The 23411-nt window shown below is 47.0% G+C and overlaps 1 protein-coding gene across 5 annotated transcripts in view; it reads right to left on the reverse strand.

The window, feature by feature from the left end:
* CCDC6 (coiled-coil domain containing 6) overlaps positions 1 to 20125 on the reverse strand; it is a 119176-nt gene extending 99051 nt beyond the window's left edge. For 2 of the 5 annotated variants that reach the window (XR_007471155.1, XM_004279970.3), the window contains exon 1: positions 19537 to 20124. Coding sequence is in view for 4 of the 5 variants with exons in the window: in XM_004279970.3 (XP_004280018.1) it covers positions 19537 to 19845 (309 nt within the window). In the remaining variant the exon portion in view is untranslated. Of the gene's footprint in view, positions 1 to 19536 lie in introns of all 5 variants that reach the window. The other 3 variants (XM_033406019.2, XM_033406020.2, XM_033406018.2) reach the window with 2 other exon arrangements.
* Between the last annotated feature and the right edge of the window lie 3286 nt (positions 20126 to 23411).

The raw sequence follows: 23411 nt of genomic DNA on the forward strand, positions 1-23411 counted from the left end.
TGTTTACCATTGAAACAAAACTGCAACAGAAGTCTGTCCTACATTTTTTTTCAAAAGTGTAAATACCCAGTTTTATCATAACAGTAATTCCTGCAGATCATAAACGGCATTAAGAAAGCATAAAGAGGGCTTCCCTGGTGGCGCAGTGGTTGAGAGTCCGCCTGCTGATGCAGGGGACACGGGTGCGTGCCCCGGTCCGGGAAGATCCCACATGCCGCAGAGCGGCTGGGCCCGTGAGCCACGGCCGCTGAGCCTGCACGTCCGGAGCCTGTGCTCTGCAACGGGAGAGGCCACAACAGTTAGAGGCCCGCGTACCGCAAAAAAAAAAAAAAGAAAAAAAAAAAGCATAAAGAAATTTCACTGTGGCTTTAAAAACAAAAAAACACTAAAGCCAAGTCAAAAGATAAATGACAAGTGGGAAATGTTTTTGCAACTCAAAATTAGAAAAAAGGGCAATTCTCTGCAATATGGAGAGTACTGAGAAAAATGGGTAAGAGAAAGACCAACGTCCCAAAAGACAAATGCGAAAGACTATGAACTAGGCATTGACAGAAAAGGAAATCCAAATGCTCTCACACACATATGAAAAGACGCTTACCCATACCCCTGAGAGAAATGCAAAGAGACTACATCAACTTGACATTTTTTATCTTACCAGACTGGCAAAATCCAAGTTTGATAAAAACGTGGTAGGAGGCCACACACTCTCTCTCTCACATCCTGCACATGGAAGCGTCAATAAATCAGTACAAGCCCTGTCCAGGGCAATTTGGTAACATCTATTCAGATTACACATGCATAGGGCATCTGACCCCACAATGACATGTCTGAGAATTTACCCAGAAAGGTAGTATATCTCAGAGTGAAGGGACTCCTCTGGCATCAGCCTGCCTAGCTGTGAATTCTGGCTCTGCCACTCTCTGGGGTGTTGACTTTGGGCAAATCACCCAGGCCTCTCTAAGCCTCAGTTTCCTCATCTGTAAAACAGAGGTAATAATAACTGGCTACCTCACAGACTAATGTGAGGATTAAGCCAATAGAAGGAAACGGTTTAAAAGGATAGCCAGTACGTAATATGCACTAGGTAAGTGTTAACAAATGCAATGTATCCCCTTCGATATACTCACCCACAGACAAAATTATCCATGTTCAAGGTTACGGTAACCTTGTTTGTGAGACCAGAGACTGAAAACAAATGAGATGCCCAACTGTAACACCCAGCCATACAATGGATCACTATGCAACTGTAAAAAAGAATGAGGAAGCAATCAGCAGACCGTTAGCAAAAAATCTCCAAAATATAATTAAGTGGGAGAGGCACAGAACAGAGAAGCATTTACACCACCTTCTGTGTAAAAGGGAAGGAGAAAGCACGTCATGAGCTGCCTCTGCTATTCAGAAAATGCAATTAAAAAATAAAAGAACATTTTAGGTAATTACATGACTGACGCAATGCAGGTGGTTAGCTGATGCTGCAGTAGTTAATCACTTTGCAATATACGAGTCTATCAAATCAACACCTCCAACCTACACAATGTTTTATGTCACCTATATCTCAATAAAGCTGGGGAAAAATAACTAATGGGAAAAAACCCACAAAAGAACAGTTTAAAGGCGCAGTAGTTTTTCTCTAGCCTCAGGTGAGATTAATATGTACTCAAAAATGTATTACCTAGGAACCTTTAAAAAAAAAAAACAACAACAACTAATGCCTGGCTCCTGTCCCCAGAATTTGAAGGACGTGACACCAGGTATCATGACTTCTGAAGTTCTCCAGGGGATTCGGATGGAGAGCAAAGTCTGGGAACCACACAGTGAAAAGTGAAAGGCTATGGCCTACAGAGGTCAAATTATTCCCACAAAGAGCAACGGCTCCAAAAGTAACCAAAGGCCCAAGCACCCAAGCCCCCGAGCCAGCGGCCCATTTCAAACAGTAGCTGACACAGGCAAACGAGAGCAAAGTCAAATAATCCGGACCGTCCCTCGGAGGTCATTTCAACAGGTGAACCACCCACCATTTCTTTTCCTAGACTCACAGAAATCAAAGGCCTGGCCGTCCTGCCCCAACCCCCATAAGGCTTCATTACCCACGTGGAGTGGCCCCACCTGGCAGAGGTCTGGCAAGTATCTGGATAAATTCTGGTAAAAGGACACTTGCTACCTGTCACCTCACTCTCCTTCATGCATTACCGTCAAAGCTACAGCCAGTCCCCCTTGTTTCTAAGTGTGGAAGGACCAGATCCCTTTTTTTCCTTTTCTGCTGAAGAGCTAGCCAAGTGGAAAGCATCCTGGCCTGGGAGTTGGGTCATTACCTTGCAAGCCCACTGTCCCATTTACCGGCACTCCTCCCTGAGCGTTTCACCTGAGCCCCAGATCCTTTGTTTCCCAGGTGAGGTTCCCACTGCCTCCCCCACAGACTTGCTGTGAGATTTCCAGTGAAATAGGTGAGTTGAAACCATTCTGTGGATGCTGCACAAGCTGCAGATTTCACAGCTGGAGATTCTGCGCCAAGATGCTCATTTTCTACCTGTCCAGAAGCCATCCGTCTGCACACACTGCCCATAGCTTCCTGGCTGCTGCTGTCGAGCACTGCGTGGCTTCACACACAACATTGCGCCAGACTTTCTAGATGCCTGCCCACCTTGCTATGGCATGAGTCCTCCAGGGTGCTCAGCAGACACTTCCCGGCTTCCAGGGAAGACTGCAAAGGAGATTTCCTTGCAGCAGAGCTGCAGACGCCATGATTCTTGCCCTACATGCACAAGGTGGTGACCTAAGACTCAGACCGCTCTGTGCCATGGGGGCTGGGAAGCCAGTCCGCATACTTTCCTGAGGACAGACAGATCTAGCATGACTGGGATTCTTCTGGGGCTCGTACCAAGAAACAGGGCAGCAGGTAAAAGGTCCCAGAGCCCTCGGTCAGCACACTGGTGAGGAAGAGATTTCCATCTGTGCCTCAGGGCACAGGGGTAAAGCATTAAAGCAGAGGGGGCGCAAGGATAACACATTTAATTCCAGAAAAGCCTTTGCTGTTTACCTTTCAAACACAAATTTACTACAGTAAATACTACTAGTTTTTTCAAACGTGATAATGGTATGGTGGTTATAAAATCCTTATCAGAGATGCAAACTGAACCATTTCTGGTTGAAACCACTTCAAGACTGACCATCTGTTGATCACTGGTGAAGCTAAGCGGTTTGTACATTCACTCTACTTTTGTGCACGCTTGAAAACTTCCATCATAAAAAAAGTTTAAACAAAATCCTCCATCATCATAAAAACAGATTTCACAGCAGGGGAAAGTGAGAAATGGATTCTAACAGCATGATCGAGTGCCAGACGTTCGAGGCTAGGAGACAAGCCACGAAGAGTCACTAATGTGAGCAGCTCTGCCTCGTCCCAAGGCATCAGCATCCTCATCCGAGCCCTGGGGCGGGAAGGGTCCCAGGCACCATGTGTAACTGGCATTGGCCATAAACTGCTTTCTGGGCTGGCGAGGCACCCCAGCTGCTGTGAGAGGACATGTGCTCTGTGAAGGAGGCAGCAAGATGCAGAGCTCCCCACTCGGCCTTCCCCGCGGGAAAACTCACTTCAGCCATAAATGAGAACACGGACACGAGAAAGCACTCTGGGAAAGGGGCTTCTGATGCAGAAGAAAGAGGGACACAACAAGACCGCAGGTACCAATTCAGCCATCTGGAGCCCCCTGCGATGCTGCAAGCGAAGCCTGCTGTTTCCGGCTGCTGTGCTTCGGTCCCTGCAGGTCCTCCTCCCTGGAATGCCCTTCGCCATGAAAACCTACAAGTCCTCCAACATTCTGCCATCTGTGAAGCGTTCAGCGACCACCCAGGCCGATGCCACTCATTCCATTTTCATTTCTGCCCGAGCCAGTCCTGGGCGTGTCTGGCGCAAGAGCTCTGCACTGACTGCCCTTCTCCTGCTCAGCGGGGGAGGGGCAACCTCTGCAGGCTGCATCTCCCTGTTCCCTGGAATCGGAGATCTTCAAGCCGATTCAGCCAATGAAAAGCACAGGCCGGAGGCTGGAAGGGTGGAAGGAGGGAGGGTTGGGGTGTTTCTCCCCTCTCCTCTCCACCTTGGGCAGCATTCCTGTCTCAAGGCCCCATGGTTCCAGCCCTCTCCCTGAGTGACCCCTGCCCTGGGCTCTGATAACATCACCTCCACCCTTTGCCCTCTGGAGAAGGAGGTATGGGAGTGCTGTCCTGCCGCTCCAAACCCCTGGCCTGTCTCACCGCACCTCCCGGTGAGTTGTATTCTCAGCGACTCTATCATCGGGATAACCAACTCCCGGGATTAAATTCTCTCCCTCCTACTCTGCAGGGTCTGTGTTCCTGTGTGAACCCTAAATGGGTTCCATCTTCCTTCAACCATGCTGTGGTCATTGCTTTGTCACCTGTCTCCTAGCAGCCTCTGAGCTCCTTCACAAAGTCTCCTTGAGCTTTGGGTGCCCTGCCTTACTCCTAAAAGGACATCTCAAGCATACAGCCGGCACTTAGTAGGTGTCCAAAAACTAAACTGAGTTAAATGAACGCCAAGGACACTTGATCACCTCTAAGCGCTAGAGGCAGGCCTCAGGAAGAGAAAACTTTTGGAAACATCTTTACGGTGGAAGCAGATAGGTTAGGGGGTCCCTGGAGAAAGAGAACCAGGCATGGCTTTCTTGACCTAAGGGAAGCCATTTTGGGCCTAAGCCAACCTGTGATCAAAGCCTAGCCACAGTGCTTGCCCTTGAACAGGTCTCAGTAATTAACGATCTTAAAGGAAGTGAGGGAATGCAGAAACAAAGGAAAAGCAGCCTGGAAACAAAAGCTGAGCAATAAAACAGAGTCCTAGTTCCTCCTCAAGGGATATATAATCTGATACCTATCTTTGAGTTCCGCAGGGACAAAGGTCCCCACCCAGGTGGGGGACCGGAATGATACTGACCTTTTCTGACCCTCGTGACTTCAATAAACTAAAGCTTGGACTCTGTCAAACTCTGCCCCAATTCTATGCTGAAGTCTCTGCTCAAGCCACTTCACGAATATGCATGTACCCTTAGCTAACCCTATCCCGAACCCCAATTTTGCTGTTGGGGAGACACTGCTTTGGGGAAAGATCCCCGGTGTCCTCCTTACTTGCCACAAGTAATAAATCTTTCCTTCTCCCCCTCTTTGGCTTGGTTGTATCTTTTGACCTGAAACCCACCAAGAGGCAAACCCGGTTTTCAGGTAACAAAGGGAAAGAAGAAGGATCCTTGAGAGGAAACTGAGTCTAAGGATTCACTACCCAAGAATATAGAGCAACTGCCCAGATGACAGGACAAGGACTTAAGATTATGAATGTAAAAGACAAACAAACTTTGCTCTACTCTGCACTCCTACAAGGAATTTCACGGAACCTCACAGCTGCAAGTGGTCACAGAAATACAACACAGTGGCGAAGAATGGGGGCTGCAGAGCCGGCCTGCCAATCCAATGACTCTGGCAAGGTAACCTCTCTGTACTTCAGCTCTCTCGATCTGTAAATCTGCACCAACTGTGCCCTGTGGTTTTGTTTCAAGAGCTCAGTGAAACAGTGCATGCTGGCTTCATCAGCCATTACCTGAAACATAGCTCCGGGGTTTCAATCCCGACTGCCAGGAAGATGCAAAATGAACCAGCCTGCGAAGCTGACAGACAGAGATGATGCCCAAGGCAAACGAGAGCATCCGTGCCTTTCCTGCCCTAAGACCTCTCTTTCCAAGGGGCTTTCCAAACTCTGAAGCCAAACCACTCACCTGTGGGCCAAAAGCAGCCTGCCCGTTTGCAATCCCTGAACTCTCAACAAGCCTTCTCAGTGAACCGAGGAGAAAACCGAGGCCCCAAAAGTATTTGTTATCTGTGCCTGGCCCTACAGTGAGAGGCCGAAAGGCCCTGTTCTCCCTGTGCCACTGCAGGCTCAGAAGGAAAGGAGAAATGAAACAAGAGGGCTGGTAACATGTGGCCAAATAAAGGGAGACACCTGAGACAGACAGTCAAAGACAGCTTGCAGGGAGGAAGAAATAAGGAAGCTGGTGGAGGAAGGACAGAAAAAGTGAAAGCGAACTGAGAGCAGCCTGAGGAAGAAGAGGAGGTGATGCCCCGAGAAGACCCCAGAGAGCCACACTAGGGACTTCCCTGGCGGTCCAGCGGTTAAGACTCCGTGCTTCCACTGCAGGGGGCATGGGTTCCATCCCTGGTCGGGGAGCTGAGATCCTGCAAGCCACTCGGTGTAGCCAAAAAAAAAAAAGAAGCCACACTAAAGGAGAGGACAGTGTGGGCTAGCTTCACAGAGGAGGAGAGGAGGCAAAGGAAGGGCAAGGAGATCCACCATCACCCCATAAAGACAGAAAAGGAAGACACGGAATGTGTCCTGAGGGCATCAGTTATCCCCCAAACCTGAGAGCTAAGACGGCATGAGCCCTTTTTAGAGAAGGCACAGTGGCTTAGGGGTCAGGTTAGATGCCATATGGTCACAGAGGGAGGCAGGAGCAGAACTGAGTTGTTTGTTTGTTTGTTTCTTTTTTAAGTCTTAATGGGTTTTAGGATCCCCAGATAAAATACAGGATGCCCAGTTAAATTCGCATTTCAAATAAACAGCAAATAATTTTTTAGCACACGTGTGTTCCATGCCACAGTGGGGACATACAGACACTAAAAAACTATTCATTGTTTACCTGAAATTTAAGTACAGCTCCTCAACCTGTGTTTGTTTTTGCTGAATCTGGCACCCCTATCTGGTTTCTGAGTCTCTCTCCATTCCACCAAGTTCTCTCCAGGAACCCAGGGGTGGATAAACAGAAAGGAGTTAATGCATAAAAGGAAAGAAGGGATGATTCACACAGACGGCCTCACGGAGCATTGCTAATCTAAAACATGTCAAAGCCTAAGAACAAAAAATGTGAGCGGTGGAACCCACGGGAATTCGAGAACAAGAGAAAGAATGTACTCATGAAAATCAGCACAGCCTACTGGCTTCCGCGTGTGGGCTGGCAGGTGGATTCCAGGTGCCTTTTCACATCACCCATCACGTACCAAGGACCCAGAGCTGCAAGGCACGGGGTCAAGGAAGAACCAAACAAATCAGGGGTTCAAGTGATCAGTGCTGTTCTCTCCCTCATCTCAAAGGCTTCGATGGGCAGGCACTCCAAGCAGCCCGGGAGCGAGGCAGGGAGAAACCAGAAGACCCTACCAGCCTTGGCTAGAGCAGACAGACGACAGCAAAGGCGGGAAGGGCATCCCTGGGTCCCAGACGGCCTGCTGCAACTCGTTTACTGACAATGCCAGCTGAGTCCCTGAATTTCACCGACTGCCCGTCTGTCTGTCTGTCCTCCTCGCCCCCTCTCATCACACCAAAAGCCTTCATAGCAGGAGAGTAAAACCCCAACGGTGCCCTGGTGAAAAGCACGCTCCTTCGACCTTCACGAAGTCCCCAGGCTACCATTTCTACTGCTAGAGAGAGAGCCAGAGGCAACAGAAAGAAAACCAGTCCCTTGAGGAGTCCCCAGCGAGCAAACTGCCGGCCTCCACAGACCCACTCTGGGCTCACAGGCCGGACGGTCCCTCCAGCACGTGGGCACTGCAAGCCTGCAAAGCTGGGCAGTTTCAGAGAGTCCTGTTTTGCTTTCCGTTCTTCAGACCAGCCGCTAAGCAGGACAGGCATTCGTGTCTCAGCCGTCAAAGTCCGCCCTCTAGAACCCACACCCCCATGAACAGGGTCAAAGGTCACACGACACAGAAGCAGGACGACTGCCTGCTGCGCACAGCAGTAGAGGCAGAAAACTGGGCAAAGGCACGCGCTGGGTCTTTTTTCATGAAATAACGGAAGGAGCCCGACAACTGGCCTATAAGAAAGCATGGATCTTTTAGGAAACGCGTTTGCCTCCTGCTGTCCTGTTACTTTTACACGGCCACACAGGCTGGTTTCATCCTGACTCACCAAACCCTAGGAAATCGGCCGAGTTCCCAGGCATCCCCAAGTGCCAGAAAAACACAGGCCCTGAGAAGCCAGGCTGCAGAGCTCCCCAGCCTGAGGTCTCCACAGAGCTTGGTTCTTGCTGCCTCAAACCGTCGCCTCTCAGCTTGCCAGACGCTGCTTTGCACCATCATGTTATAAACAGGATTAACAAGAACAGTTTTGATCTTGAAACACATTTTGGAGAACAAGAGAAAGTGTGTATGGGGGGGGTGTTACTAATCATCTTTAATATCATTTTCTACAAGAATAATAATTCACAAATTACCAAAACACTCTGATGTGCACTGTTTCATCTGATCCTCATAACGACAGTGGGTGGAAGCAAGACAGGTACCAACTCCAAAGACCGGTTTAACCAGGTAAGTCCACCAAGGCTCAAAGGCTCTGAGGGCAGCATAACATAACTAGCAAGGTAGCTAGAACCTCAACTAACTGGGAGACACGTTCTGCAGGGCCTGTGTCCCCTCCCAGTGCCCAGTGATCAACACTAGGGAAGGGGGTGGGGCTACCCAGGGGGCAGAGCTAAATTGAAAACAATTCCACAGATACTCACACAGTGGAGCACTGCATAGCAGTGGCAAAGAAGCACCGCTACAGGTAACACGGAGGCTGACTAATTAGTCAGTGTAGAAACCAGGATAAGAAATCAAAGAATCTACACACATACAAAATACATTCTGTATAAAGTCACTTGTCATATGAAGTTCAGAAAGAAGCAAAATTAACCTACAGTGATAGAAGTCAGAACAAGGTTACTTTTGGAGGGGTGATGAGTGGAACAGAGCACAAGGGAACTTCAGGGGGTGCTGATACCAGCATGCATTTTGATCAGGGAAATGATTTACACTGGTGAATTCATTTGTGAATTCACTGAGCACTTTTCCATAAATTGGTACATTCAAAGCTTGGGTACTTTACTGTATGTTTAACTCCATTAGAGTTTAATAAGAAGTAAACCTGGGCACCCCCCAAAATAAATTCCACCAACGTTACTGAGCAGCTGCTGTGCTAAGGCTATGGAAAAATGCAAATGATGCTTCAAATGGCAGGGTTTTATGCGCCCACCAAGGTACCATCAGACTGCCCAGTTCAAATCCTGGGACACAGAGAAAGCAAAACGTTGCTATGAGAATGAAGTGAGTCCCTGAAAGTAAGGTGTTCAGATATGCACTGGGCAGAGAGTGAGACCATAATCCGTAGCTATTATTATCATGGAATAAGACAGATCATCTTATAGATGACAAATGACAAAGTACCTGTCTCCCAGCAGTTTAGAAGGGAAACACCAATGTCTGCACTAAGCAGCCAGAGCAGATTATGAAAAGGCAGAAACGCTCCTACCGTCCCCCCCTTCCCTGCCCGCTTCTGTCATTAGCCCCTGGATGGGACCCAGGAAAAGAGCCCACGCCGGCCCTGCTCTGCTCCCCAGTTTCCTTTCTTTCCCCACATTCATGGAATGCTTCCTCCTGCCACCGCCCCTGCCCACACCTACATGAACTTCAATTTCTCCTTCAGGTTTTAGCTTCAGCGTCACCTCCTGAGAGAGAGACAGCCCTCCTTGACTGTGGTTCCCACTCCCGGCCTAAGTCAGGGGCCCTCCCCCAGCTCCCCGAGTGCAGTCTCCTCCGAGCTGCGATCCGTGACACAGCGCCTGGCATACAGCAGGTGATCAATACAGTGCTTGAAAAACAATCCACTCTTATTGTGCTAGTCAGACTATTTTTAAGTAGAGGTTATAACAGAAGTACAACGGGACTTGTTCCAACCTGGGATTGGGTGGGGGGAGAGGAGGTGGGGAGAGGCGCCCAGATGGCTGAGCTATCAGCAGAGGTGGCACCTACTGGGGTACATTAGACAGGGTCAGGGATGGAACAGACCAAGGCCCAATACTGGAGGGTAAGACAGCCCGAAAGGTGCTGACAAACCGCCCCCCTACCCACTGAAGGCACCCTCTTTATCACTGTTTCTTTTCCAAAGCAGGGAGTTTGCTACCCTGGATACACTCCCTGAGGCCTGGGTTGGCATCCTGGGAATTTGCTGTGCTAATGGAGCAGCCCTCACTACTCTAAACGAAGGGCTACAACAGTGTGGGAACAACTAAGAGGAAAACGCCCCCAACAGGATAAAAATAAAACTGTTCATAAATTAATTTATGGGTAGTCTTGTGCTTAAACTCTGAGGCCAGACTGGGAGTTCAAATTCCAGCCCCCCCGATAGCCTGGGGTCTTCAGGCAAGTTACATGACCTCTCTGGGCCTGCATTTGCAAATCTGCAGGCTACCCATCAGTGGTGCAGATTAAATGAGAGGATATATGCCAGGCCTCCAGACAGCACCTTTGCCATAGTAAAAGCACTGGGTAAACATTAGCTGTCGTCACAGCAGCACAAAATGACTTGCAAGTAGAGCAATGCTTGGAAGGAAGAATCTCAAGCTTTTTTTTCTTTTTCAGACTTCCTTAAATTATGGTTTATTCGAAATGCCATCAAGGAAATTAAACATGAGACATTTCACTAAAAAAAAAAAAAAGGGCACCCATCATCTACAAGGTTTCTTTCCTTTCCCAGTCCTTTCTCTTTCCCAGAGGACAAGTTTTCACTGTGGGTGAGTCCCTCCCCAGGTTCTCCACATCTGGGTGCTCACTCTAAAGGCAAATCCAGAGCGACGGTGCAGAGCCCAGAGCTGGGGTGCCACATGTTTACTGAATGACAGGAAAGAACCAGATGTGGGATGGCCAACAGGCAATAAAAATCGAAGTCGGAGCAAGATATCAACAGCACTTTAATTAAAATGCTTTGGGTCCTAATTCACAACTTCAACACCAAGACAAGAAAAAGCAGCTAGCTGCTTCTGTAGATCAGACTAAATTTTTCCTATAAAAAATACACAAATTTTAGGGCTTCCCTGGTGATGCAGTCGTTGAGAGTCTGCCTGCCGATGCAGGGGACACGGGTTCGTGCCCCGGTCCGGGAAGATCCCACATGCCGCGGAGCGTCTGGGCCCGTGAGCCATGGCCGCTGAGCCTGCGCGTCCGGAGCCTGTGCTCCGCAACGGGAGAGGCCACAACGGTGAGAGGCCCGCGTACCGCAAAAAAAAAAAAAAAAAAAAAAAAGGTTAAAAGGGTAACTTTTATGTCGTGTATATATTACCACCAAAAAAAAAAAGAAAAATTACCAAAAAAAAAAGTCACTGGCCCTCTTCTCTGGGTACTTAGGGTATTTCTCAATAATAAGCTACAGGCACTGAAGGTTTAAAATGATGTGAAATACTTAATATATTTTTCAAAGGACATGGCACCTTACCAGGTAGTGATTTGGACCTAAAGAAGTCCAAACCTCTGCTTTATGGTACATATACTCAAAATTGTATTCTTTGATTAACAAAGACGTTAAAATCATCTAACCGATTTTTTTCCTCAAATTTTTGTGTTTCTATAATCGGGAGCTACTAAACGAAGCAGAGACACAATGTTTTGACTCTTAGCAAATGTCTGTTTAGATAAATTAAGGCCTGCCTAGTGAAGAACAACAACAAAAACAAAAAGCAAACAAAAAACCCCAAACAAAAACAAAAATCTCAATAGAATAAAAGTTATTATTTGAGTTGGTATATTGGGATAATTGGAAAAAAAACCCCCCTGCTTACATGCAAATAATTTCATGAGTTGAGAAGCTCTTCCTATAATTAAACACCAAATAATTTTTCTCTCAAGACTATTTTAGCCCTTCTAATTCAGTCTCAAAAACCTTGACTGCACAAGACTGTTCACTAAGGAAAGAAACACGTGAAGGGTTTAATACAGGTACTAGATTTCTAAGAACTCTCCTTAGCTCACCCATACTCCATGTTTTCATTCTTTTACTTTCCTCTTTCCTCCTATGGAAAACTTTTTTGAATTATGAGCTACGTCTGTCTAGCTGAATATGCCAACTCTGCTCCTTAGCAGCGAATGGCCTCATTTGATCCCAAGTGCCCTGAGACGCCCTGAAGGGTATTAACCAGCTCACTGGTGACACAAACCTGGCACCCACAGAGGCTGGTTTGATTTGGAACAGATGCGTGGAAGATTATCCCATCAATCAACACCGCTTTTTTAAAAAACTGGAGTTTGAAATTGTCCATAAACTAGTATCTCTAATTAACTTTAAGGTAAACACAGTTTCCCATTAAAGACTTAAGAAATTTGGTCCATCCAACAATTTCCATGTAAGGAAAGTGGGTGGGCCCCAGAGTGTAACAGGAATAGATGAAAAAAACCACCTACATAATTTTGATCTACAGGCAGATGTAAATTATGAAATTACAAACATCAATGCCATTTCTTTTCAATCATCAGCACATAAAAAGAAAATTAAAAACAAACAAAAAGCCTTTCGGTGCCACCTGGACAGACAAATTGAGCAACAGTTCTCCCCATCTCTGCCTTACAAAATAAAAATAAACTCCAAGCTAATCGAACTGTGAGTGAATATGACACATTGTTTTCCTCAGATGTATTCACCGCATTAGATGAACTTCATTTTGGAAGGTGGAAGGTAAGCCAGCCCTCCCTGGAACCCTGGCACCAGTCTGCCTGAACTACCTTTCTTGTTTCCACTTGTATGTTGGTTATTTCTGCATTTCACAACTCTCTGGGCTGCAAAGTGCTGGAGAGGGAAGGACCGTTCCCTCTGCTCTGAATTCCCTACAGCACCCAGCTGGGGCCGAGCTGAATGCAAGTCAAGTGCAATCCTGCTGGAGAAGGCCTTACATTCCTTCTGGGTATTTCAGAGTATTTGGCACACAGTAGGTAGTTCCCAAGTACTTGTACGTTGAATCCTATTTCAGGCTGTATTTATCACACGCCATTCCGTGCCATACTGAAGAGGTGAAAATTCCCCAGCATTAAACGAGTGAGTATTAAAATGAACTTTAATCACCAAACTGCACCCCATGCATCGAATCTAGGGACTAATAATAAGTAAGGAGGTGAGTTCATTCTAAATAACCATCAAACTATTAACCCTTTGTTTAATATTAATACTCTCCCTGAAAGAGAAGGCCTACACAGTGTGACATCTGCAATTTACTGGTAGGAGTAAATAGGGATAAAATCCACAGCTGTGGGCTTGAGAAGCATCAAAGATAAGAAAATCTGACAGCCTTGGAGAAGTAAAATAGGAAGAGTCTGCAAGTTAACCCCACTCCAAGATCCTGACGATTAGAGATATCTTCCAGAACATTCGTTCCCCTGTCAAGAAAATTTCAACCACCGCCAAGAAAGCACACCCTGAACCTGTGAACATTTACTTCGCTAGCTTTGATGATCAATCAATCTAAAAGCAACTGCATGGTGACTGAAAACAAAATACAACACCTATCCACTGAGGGAACAAGGAAGGTGACTGTTACTCCTTGCTCAACCTGGCTGTATGAGTCTAAAAGCTCAGATTAGCATTTCTAGGTGTAAATGCTGTAAGGCATAATTTGATAAAAAAGAAGAAAAAAAGAAAAATGAATGCAAGTACACACTGGGTGTGACACTCTATCAACCCCCCGAACTCCACTCTGCAAGCCACGTGTGGAAATCCACAGAATTCAGCAAGTCTCCCCATCCTGTTTGCTGCAACTTCCTCGGTTTGGAGATTCAGGTGCCTGGTAATTGCCCCGATGCCTCCCCACCCTTGACGGCCATGCTTGTTTCCCAGAAGCCACTGTGGGGCATTTCAACATTAAATACGGTTATAAGAAACACCTGGAGTGACCTGCCACCATCACCAAAACTGAGATGGCAAATCTGAACACTTCCAACAAAGCCCTTGGAAAGGTGAACCCAAAGACACTTTGTCCCCTTTTAGAGGTGAAATGTATCACGAACGCCTAGGTATATGCTACAAAGTAGCCTACAACATCATCCATAGTTAGAAAGCAAAGGCTTGGGACACACACTGATTTGTAGTGTTCCACCAAAGTGTACAATATATCCACTCATCCGTCCAACGATGGTGAGGATGGCGTTTGCTGTTGTTCCGGACGCAGGCAGCAGAGCAGCTCTATGAGCACAAGGTCAGGAGACAGTCTTGGTGCCCTTGCCCAGTAAAAAACAAAACAAAACAAAAACACCTCATCACCCAATGCCTCTGCGGTCAACCCAACATCCCCTTGAGTGTCTACTGCATGCCAAGCACTGAGGAACGGAAGTGAACAAGGCAAATTCTGCCCCTGAAGGAATGAACACATCTGCCATCTCCCAAAGGGGAGACCTATGTGATGGGGGCCTGGAGAAGGGGCGGTCTCATGAATGGGCACGTAACCCAGCGTGTGGCTAGTAAACAGGCAGTGCTAGCGCACGCTGGGGTCGGGGAGGAAGTATAGTCTACTTGCATTTACTAGGTGAAGGGGTAGGAAAGGACATTTAAGGGCAGGAGGTACATCTTAGAGAAGCCAGAGAAATCTACTGAAATTCCAGGAACCAGCAGTTCAGCAGAGTGGGAGCTTTGAGAATGTGAGGGGTGTGTCTGTGAAGCAAGCAGGGGCTGGAGCACACAGTGCCTGGTAAACCACAGGAAGTTTACCTGGATCCAGAGGGCAATGGAAGCCACTGGAAATCTGTGAGCCAGCAACGGCCAGCTTGGATTTCTGCTTCAGACCAGTGTCTCTGGTCTTGAACAAGAGTCACCACAAACTAGATACTGGTGATTCTCTGAACTATTCCCCATCCTCAGCAAAATAAATAAAAGCACTAGAAAAGACTGTCACAACTGTCCTCTACGGTTTTGTGGGGATTTGTTTTTTTAATCAAATACAAAGAGATTATATGAAACATATAGAAGAAATCTAAGAATAGCCTCCTTAAGAAGACTGGATTTGTGTATGATTAGACCTAACTGTGAGGTCATACTTTTCTCAGAGTTGTGTCTGAAGTTGGGTGTTACCATAAGAACCTAAGAAAAAAAGTTTTAAAGCAGGAAAAAAAAAAATGACACACACTACACCTTTTTATAAGGGCAATGTTGATCTGATAGCTTCATAGAGTCTGCCAAAACAAAGTCTTAAAAAATGGAAAATAATGTATTAGGCTTCCAGAACAAATAATCCAAAATCCACAATATTAACTATACGGTGGCTTTTACTGGTTAATGAAATCATTACACTGTTGATGTTTAAAATAGCCAGGTTTTCTAATCATGCCGTACTAACATGTTTTTCTACTATAACTTCAAAATGCCTTTGTATTCCTCTATTTCCCTAAACTTCTATAATGAAAGACTAATTTTATAGATAGAAAAAGACAACTAAACTCTAGTGATTTAACATAGGTATTTATTTTCTAACCAAACACATGGCGAAGGCCTGAAGTGGTATAGAAAACACACCTTAGAGAACTAGCCACGCCAAGTATGAGACCCTGCTTATACCCTGAGAAACTAGTCCAGAACTTACAAGCCATTCAATTACTGCCCACAATTGCATTTCCTCATCTTCTCAGAGACCGCGACCCCTGGACACATCTCACTACACTGAGTCAGACAGTCTCCGATTACACTTTAACTCACAGGACAAGCCAGATAGACTTAGTCTAACATCTAAAAACTACTCAACAGCGTGACTGAGCATTTGTTGTTTATTTTCTCCACTCCAAAGGAGAAATTATGATCGATAATAAGCAGTCTGGTTCCGCTGCTGATTTACTGGGAGAAATCAGATAATCACTCAAAACATTCCATTCCACCTCTAAGCCAAAGAAAACACACCGGGGGCAAGTGGTAACACCAGACACTTGTGGACCTGGATGAAGGGCCTCGTACAGTTGGTTCTTCCCCAAAGATGACGTTTACCTCTATCATACAAATGCGGAGAACACAGACCCATGAAACCAGTCCTTTACTAAATGGGTAGCTGGACCAGAGTAAACGCCTACATACCAAAAGAGACAGAAAAGACCACTGGTTAAGAACTTCCATGGGCCTTTGGACTTGGCTTAAAAAAAGAGGGCACAATAATGAGATATTACTACACACCTATTAGAATGGGCAAAATCCAAAACAGACAACATCAAATGCTAGCAAGGACGTGGAGCAACAGGAACTCTCATTCATTGCTGGTGGGAATGCAAAATGCTACAGCCACTTCAAAAAGACTGTCTGGCAGTTTCTCAACAAAATAAACACACTCTCACCATACCATCCAGTAATTGTGCTCCTTAGTATTTACCCAAATGAGCTGAAACCTCTGTCCACCCAAAAACTTGTACACAGATGTTTACTGCAGCTTTATTAATAATTGCCAAAACTTGGAAGCAACCAAGTCCTTCAGTAGGTAAATGGATAAGTAAGCTGTGGTACAGCCAAACAATGGAATATTATTCAACACTAAAAAGAAATGAGCTATCAAGCCATGAAAAAACATGGAGGAAACTTAAATGCATATTACTAAGTGAAAGAAGTCAATGTGAAAAGGCTACAGGCTGTGTGATTCCAACTATATGACTTTCTGGAAAAGACAAAACTATGGAGACAGTAAAAAGATCAGTGGTGGCCAGGGGTTAGGGACAGATGAAAAATCAGAGCACAGGGGATTTTGGGGGCACCGGATCTGCTCTATATACTATTATGGTGCTACATGTCATTTTACACTTGCCCAGACCCACAGAATGTACAACACCAAGAGTGAACCCTAATGTAAACTATAGACTTGGGGTGATTAAGATGTTTCAATGTTGGGTCATTGATTGTAACGAATGTACCACTCAGATGGGGGATGTTGATAATGGAGGATGGGAGGAAGGGCAGGGAATATTGGGGAAATCTCTGCACCTTCTGCTTAAATTTTCTGCAAACCTAAAACTACTCTAAAAAACAGTTTTAATAAAAGCACACTGCTCTCTTCCCAGGGTGTAGCTGATTAGCAAGGTAACTTCCTGAATACGTTCAAGGAAAATGAAAGACATCCATAATCGCCTTTTGTGTTCAAAACATGAAAGTTAATATCACAATTAGAGGAACTAGTGAGAGCCATGAAGGCAAGTACTAATAGGATTCTGGTACCATCTTCCCTTCAAATAAACTCGAAAGTGAAAAATCTAGCAGAGCCTTCACTTAATTGAATATCTAGACCTTGTCAAACACTTCCTGGGCAGCTACCAGCAAGGGCTATATGTCAGTTAGAGTTGTCAGGGGCTGTGCAGCTTAACCTTGACATAGACTATGACAGTGTTGTTCAATGGAATCCTTACATCCACACACCCAGTTCATGTGGTCGCACACATTTCTCCTTGCAAATTACACACCCTAGAGGTCAAACCCACCAAACACAATCTGCGTCCTAGGTCAGTTAACTCTAACAAAACTCTCAAAAGCTGAAAGGAATCTCTCCTCTGCATTTGCCTTAGTAACACCTGCCAAGTACTAGGGAACTCAGGAAACCACAAGCACTTTGTTTCCCTGATTATATTAATCAGAGATTAAAGAAGCATGGAGAAATTTCTGGTACGTATAGGCTGTCATTTAAAACAATTTTAAAATTTGACTCAGTGAGGCCACAGAACATTTCACAAGGCATATTTGGTGAAATGTCAGTTTTAGTTGCGGGAAGTACCAAGGAAGCCACCACCTCGCACGCTCTTCTCGCCAAGTATTCAGAGGCCTCTGATCTTATACACCAGGAACGAATGTGTTTGTCCATGCAAAGCCAACGTGTGGTGTACAATTTACAGACCTACTTTTTAATATGGCCAGGTGTCAAACAGATAACCCCTTCCTAGTCTCTCCACCCCCCCCATCCTCCCTCCCAAACAAAAACAGCCTGAATTGCTCACAGTACGCAAGAAGCCAGAGATTCTGTTTCGTGTAAGTGTTGCTGCTTTTGGTGGTTCACATTCTCCAAGAGACCAACGAACCCTCTCATTTACTAACTCCAACCTTAACTAAATTGCTTCCACCAGCTTCCCCCTCTTCTCAAACCCCCACTCACCGTAGACATCTCTCTCAGCCAAAAAAGCTACTCAAGAGGCTTGGAAGCGGCTGCCTCTGCAAATTCCTCCCCCTTCCTACCAAAAGGGCACTTCAAGAACTTTACAGTCTGCAGACACATGAATATGGCTCCAATGCCATCCATCAGGGCTGGATTTGAGCATGCGGAGTGTCTTTCAACAATCAATTTCTAGTTAGGCTGCCCATCACACTGAAACTGGGGTGAAAACCTGCTTTCTAAGCAAATTCAGAATGCCATCCAGTTCCCAAGTGTGAGCTAGCACTGGGGGGGAGCATACACACACTCCCTCCTCCACTGAAGACTTTTTCCTGGCACAGGGGCATCCTAAACTCGCCCCATTTCCTTTCCAGGGTCGTGATCTTTGATCTGTCCCCAAGTTCATGCCTTTTCCTCCATCTGAAGGTTCAGCCTAATCAGCTATTCTGCAGCAGCAATAGCAATTTATCCCCTTGGTTTCTTGACACTTTCCTCTCTCCTCCTGGCTGTGAATCTGTTTTGATCTCAACAGGGCTGTCTGTAGGGGGATCCTGCAAGTTAATGATGTGGCTAGCTGGCAGGGATGGTAGGTGAGAGCACACAATGTACTTTTTCCAGTTATGTTTCGCCTCACCATAGCTAATAGTGGCCTTTCTAAAGGCCTGCTACACTAAAAGGGAGACCTACACCCCTAAACTTCCCCTCTTCGGGGGCGCCTCTGGAGGCCAGGTGGAAACAGAACAGACAGCCTGTTCTCCCTTCAAGTATCTGGACTCCGAGGCAAAATATCCCTAGACACTCCACCACCAATGAAGCAAACACGCGTACATCTTGCTCAGCAAGGGAGTCAGTCGATCCCCTTCACCCAGGTTTCGGCCGGTTCAGGCTTCGTAGCCTTCACTCTGTCCAGGCCGGTATAAGATGCTGCATTCTCCCGGCTGTACACCGCCGCCGCCACCCCCCACCCAAGGAAAGGGCTTCCAACGGAGGTGGGAGCATGAGCTCCGGTACCCGCCCTTCCCTCTCGATCCTGGCCAGAAAAACTCCACTTCCCGGATTCCCGGCCACTCTCTCCCGCCCCCTCCCCGGGCGATCCAGCTATAGCGCCGTCCTGATGCCAGCGAAGTGCCCAGCCCAGCTACGCACCCCCCGAACCCCAACGCAGGCCCCCGGAACAGGCCCCGGCTTCCTCCCTCTCCCTCTGCCTAGGGCTCCCGGGCTCTGAACGCACCCCTGAAGCAAACTAGGACTGAAAAAAGTCCCACCCCGCCTCCCCAGCCACGCCGCCGGCCTCCAGCTCCGCCCGGGAGGGGCCTCCTCCCCAGAGGCGACAAGGAAACGCGGGTGGTGGTTCCAGCAGCCTCCTCCCGCACCCCGCGAGGAGCCTGGACCCCGGGGAGGGCAGACCCGCGCGGCCCCGAAGGGACACCTCCCTCTCCCCCACCCTCCGGGGCCGGCGGGTCTTGGCAGGGAGCGTGCTCTCTGCGGGTCCTCGGGAGCCTCGGGGAGCCCGGGGGCCGCCCGGGTCTGGGCGCAGCGTCTCCCGGGGGCGGGCGGAGGTCGGCGCTGCGGCGCGCCCCTGGGGGACACTCACGATGGTCACGCTGGCTTTGCGCAGGTCGCGGTTCTCCTCCTGCAGCGCCTTGCACTTGAGTTTGTAGGTCTCCAGCTCGATCTTGAGCACCTTGTTCTCCTGCTGCAGCGAGGCCAGGCGGTTGGTGAGCTCCTCCAGGCGGAACGGCGAGATGACAATGCCCCCCGACTTCCCACCGCCGCCGCCTCCCCCGCCGCCACCGCCGCCGCCGGCGCCCGAAGTCGACGAGCAAGACGACTGCATGGCGGCCGAGCTGCCGCTGCTGCCCCCCGCCCCGTCCGTGTCGCTCTCGCTGGCGCTGTCCGCCATGGCCGCGGCGGGCTGAGGAGACGACGAGGAGGAGGAGCAGGGAGGCGGCGGCGGCGAAGGCTGGGCTGCGAATGAGTGGGCGCCGGGCGAGCACAGGGGAGCGCCGAGCTGGGAGCCTGGCAGCAGGGCGCAGACTCGGAGTGGCTGCGAGAGAAAGAGAGGGAGCTTCCCGCTGCCAAGGGACCTCCTCTGCCAGCGAACAGAGACCCCGCCCGGGCTCGGGCAGTATTGCACTGGGGCTCGCTCCAGCCGGGCCTGGCGCGCTCGCTAGGCCGCCCTGCAAAGCCGGCCGAAAGCTCCGAGACCCGGCCCCCGCCGCCGCCGCCGCCGCCGCAGCCGCCCTCCTCCTGGCGTGCGCCGGACGGCTGGGGAAGCGCGGGCCCGGCCGGGGCGCGAAGGCCAGGCCAGCCTACGCGCCAGCCGCTCGCCGGCCACAAGTGTTCCGCGGGTGGGCCTCCCAGTCCCCTGACCTAAGCCCGAGGCCGCCCATCCTCTTCCGGGCTCAAGCCAGCTCCTGGGAGAAGGAAACCTAACGACCCACTAGCCTCGCAGGTGCTGGGGACACGTGGAAAGGTCAGCCCGGCTCTGGCATCCAGCCCCGGCCGAGCCCGTGGCCCCATCTTCCGCCGACAGTGTGTGCTCCTGTCTCCCTCTGTCTGTTTCAGACATACACGCAGCCCTTTTAGTTTGATCTCCGTGAGCTTGCCTGGGAAGCTTCGGATAACGCTCACAGAACAGAAAGTTACCCTGCAAGGAGCCGAGTAGGGCGAGGCGACAGCAGCCACAGGTTAACCTCGTTAAGAAAAAATTTGCAGAAGAGACACGCCGCCCTCTCTACTCCTCCTCCTCCTAATCTGGTAAACCACACTACGCGCAATTGTTTAAACAAGGTGCAACTTTTTTTCTCTCTCTGCATCTTGCAGACAATGCCAGGACCTGTAGCGCAATAGGATTAAGACAGTAACATTTATCTAATCCCAAAAGAAAAAAAGAGAAGCACTTTCTGTGGATTAAAACATCTCTTTTAAGTGCCAATTTTCCAAAGTAACTGCAGACAGAGCATTCGGCTATACTAATAGTGGTGATTAAGTGGGAATACAACATAACCATCATTCTTCTTTACGATCATTTAGCCCACTTCTAGGAAAGTTTAGTAGGTCAAAAATAAAACAGAGTAATTATGCTACTGTGGTCTAATTCAGGGTTCTAGTTTTGAAAAGCATAAGAAATTCAAAATCAAAACTTGTATTTCCCCTCTCCCCTCCCAAACAAAGACTTACAGGAAATTGGCCCAGCAGGTGAGATGATTCTAAACACTTTACACGGTTGACACAAAACAGCTTTCACTTATGTATAAAAATCAGAAAATGAAACTGACCAGACTAGTTTTATTATCCAAGCTTAGCCAACGGAAGAACAAACACATGGAAACAAAAAATAGGAAAAAATAAAGTGTAAAATTTTTTCTATTGCTTTGAACTCTGGGGAAAGTTTATAAAGTGTTAGGAAGAATAAAGAAGTGGCTTTAATGATTTTTATTCCAACTCCTCCATTATCTTTAAACCTAAACTTGACTTAATGATTACACTGTTATTCAATGGCTAATGAAAACTGGTACCCGGGAGTAAACTGAAACCTCCAAGTGTTCCAAATGACATCGTCTTTTACCAAGATGGCTGCTTCTAGCAGACAGCTCCAAAATGCCAACTGCAATTAAGCCCCAAATTTCTCCTAATTATTTTTTAGTTTAGTACTAGAGGACTTCTGGACTTAGTCACTGTTGCTGTAGCAGGAACAAAAAGAAAACTAGAGAGCTGGCTTTACTCTTCAGAAGCATACAACCAATGTAAATAATTCTGTTAGAAGTGATCCAGTTTAATTTTCACTGAAACTGACTCCTCTCACTGACTTTTCCTTTTGGGGATCTGCTACATGAGACAAGCAGCTCGTTAAATTGGAAACGGCTTCTGGAAAACTCACTTGCTGGGTGAAATGGAGGAGCAATGCTAGCAGGGAGCAGTGCCACAAGGCGAAACTCAGACTTAACAGCATTCTTTCCACTTTATCCAGCACCGTGATAGAATCTTAAGAGCCAGTCTGGCTTCCATACTTCACAAGTTTCCATTGTTCCCTATCCCACAGTATCTTAAAGCTTCCACTTTTCAAGCTTACTTAGAAACATTCCTTCCAGGCAAAGCAGGGGGCAAGCTGGCTCTCAGCTTTATCACCAACTGCCTCAGAAAGAGGACCTACTGCTACAAGTCAGCAGAGGGGTGGGGTTTAAACTGCCTGACTTTCTTAAAGGGCCCACGGTTATGGTAACTTAAAATGTATTGGTCTTGAACAGCATCTGGAGGAAAACAGCATTCTGACCTGGTACCCACAGGCAGTAACTGTGTTTAGAAGACTTTAGGGAGAAAGCCATCTTCTAAAGCTTCCCTGCTGATACAGATGGGAATAAACTGGAGAATATTTTTTCACTGTGGTTTTTTATTGTTATTGCAAAGCAGAAGCGTGTCTAATTTTCTACTTGTAAAAGTGGTTCCCCTTATAAACAGACCATTTATCACAACACTGGTTCAGTAATAGCATTACAATGAAAACACTAGTTACAAAACCAATAATATCATTATAAAACTTCTTCCCAGCTTTCCAGGGGAAATGAATCAGAAGACTAAATGGTAGTCTGTGTTGCCTGGAGGAAGAAGAGACAAATGTAGATCGTCACTTCCATTGGAGAAATAACAAAATTTTCTTTTGTCCTAAATTCAAGCTGCAAAAATATGACAACAAAGATAAAGAATACCTATAGTCTAATTACAAAGCACAACATCGAAATCTGTCTGAGTCCATTTGTGCGGCTGATTTACTCCATGGCCTTGGAACTTTCAATAATAAAGTTAAAATAAGGGCATAAATCATAGGCGATTTTTGTTGTTTAATTTTTAGTGGCTCTAAATAAATTGCTGTACGTATCTAATTACATTAGTGTGAGATACAAGTGATTTCATTCAAACTCTGAAAGGATTTAGGTGGTTGCAGAACCCACCATTGCAGTTTTAAAAAGAATTGGAGTAAGCCAAGTATGAGATGGTTATCACAGATTATCAGAATTTGGATAGAATCGTAGAATGTGCCACTGGGGTGCTATCATTTCTTGAAAGGTAATTGATAGTGTTTATTTAAATATATCTTGATTTAGAGGCTAAGTCTAGTCCCTAAGTCTGGTACAGAGTTTCTCACCCTCAGCACTATTAACACTTGGAGCCAGAAAATTCTTTTTTTTTAAATTGAAGTATAGTTGATTCGCAATGTCATGTTACTTTCAGGTGTACAGCACAGTGATTCAGTTATATATATATATATATATATATATATATATATATATATTCTTTTTCAGATTCTTTTCCCATATGGGTTATTACAAAATACTGAGTATAGTTCCCTGTGCTATGGCTCTACAGTAGGTCCTTGTTTGTTATCTATTTTACATATACCAATGTGTATATGTTAATCCCATCCTCCTAATTTCTCCCTCCCCACCTTCCCCTTGAGTTACCATAAAT

Source organism: Orcinus orca, chromosome 14, assembly GCF_937001465.1.
Source record: "Orcinus orca chromosome 14, mOrcOrc1.1, whole genome shotgun sequence".
NCBI lineage: Eukaryota > Metazoa > Chordata > Mammalia > Artiodactyla > Delphinidae > Orcinus > Orcinus orca.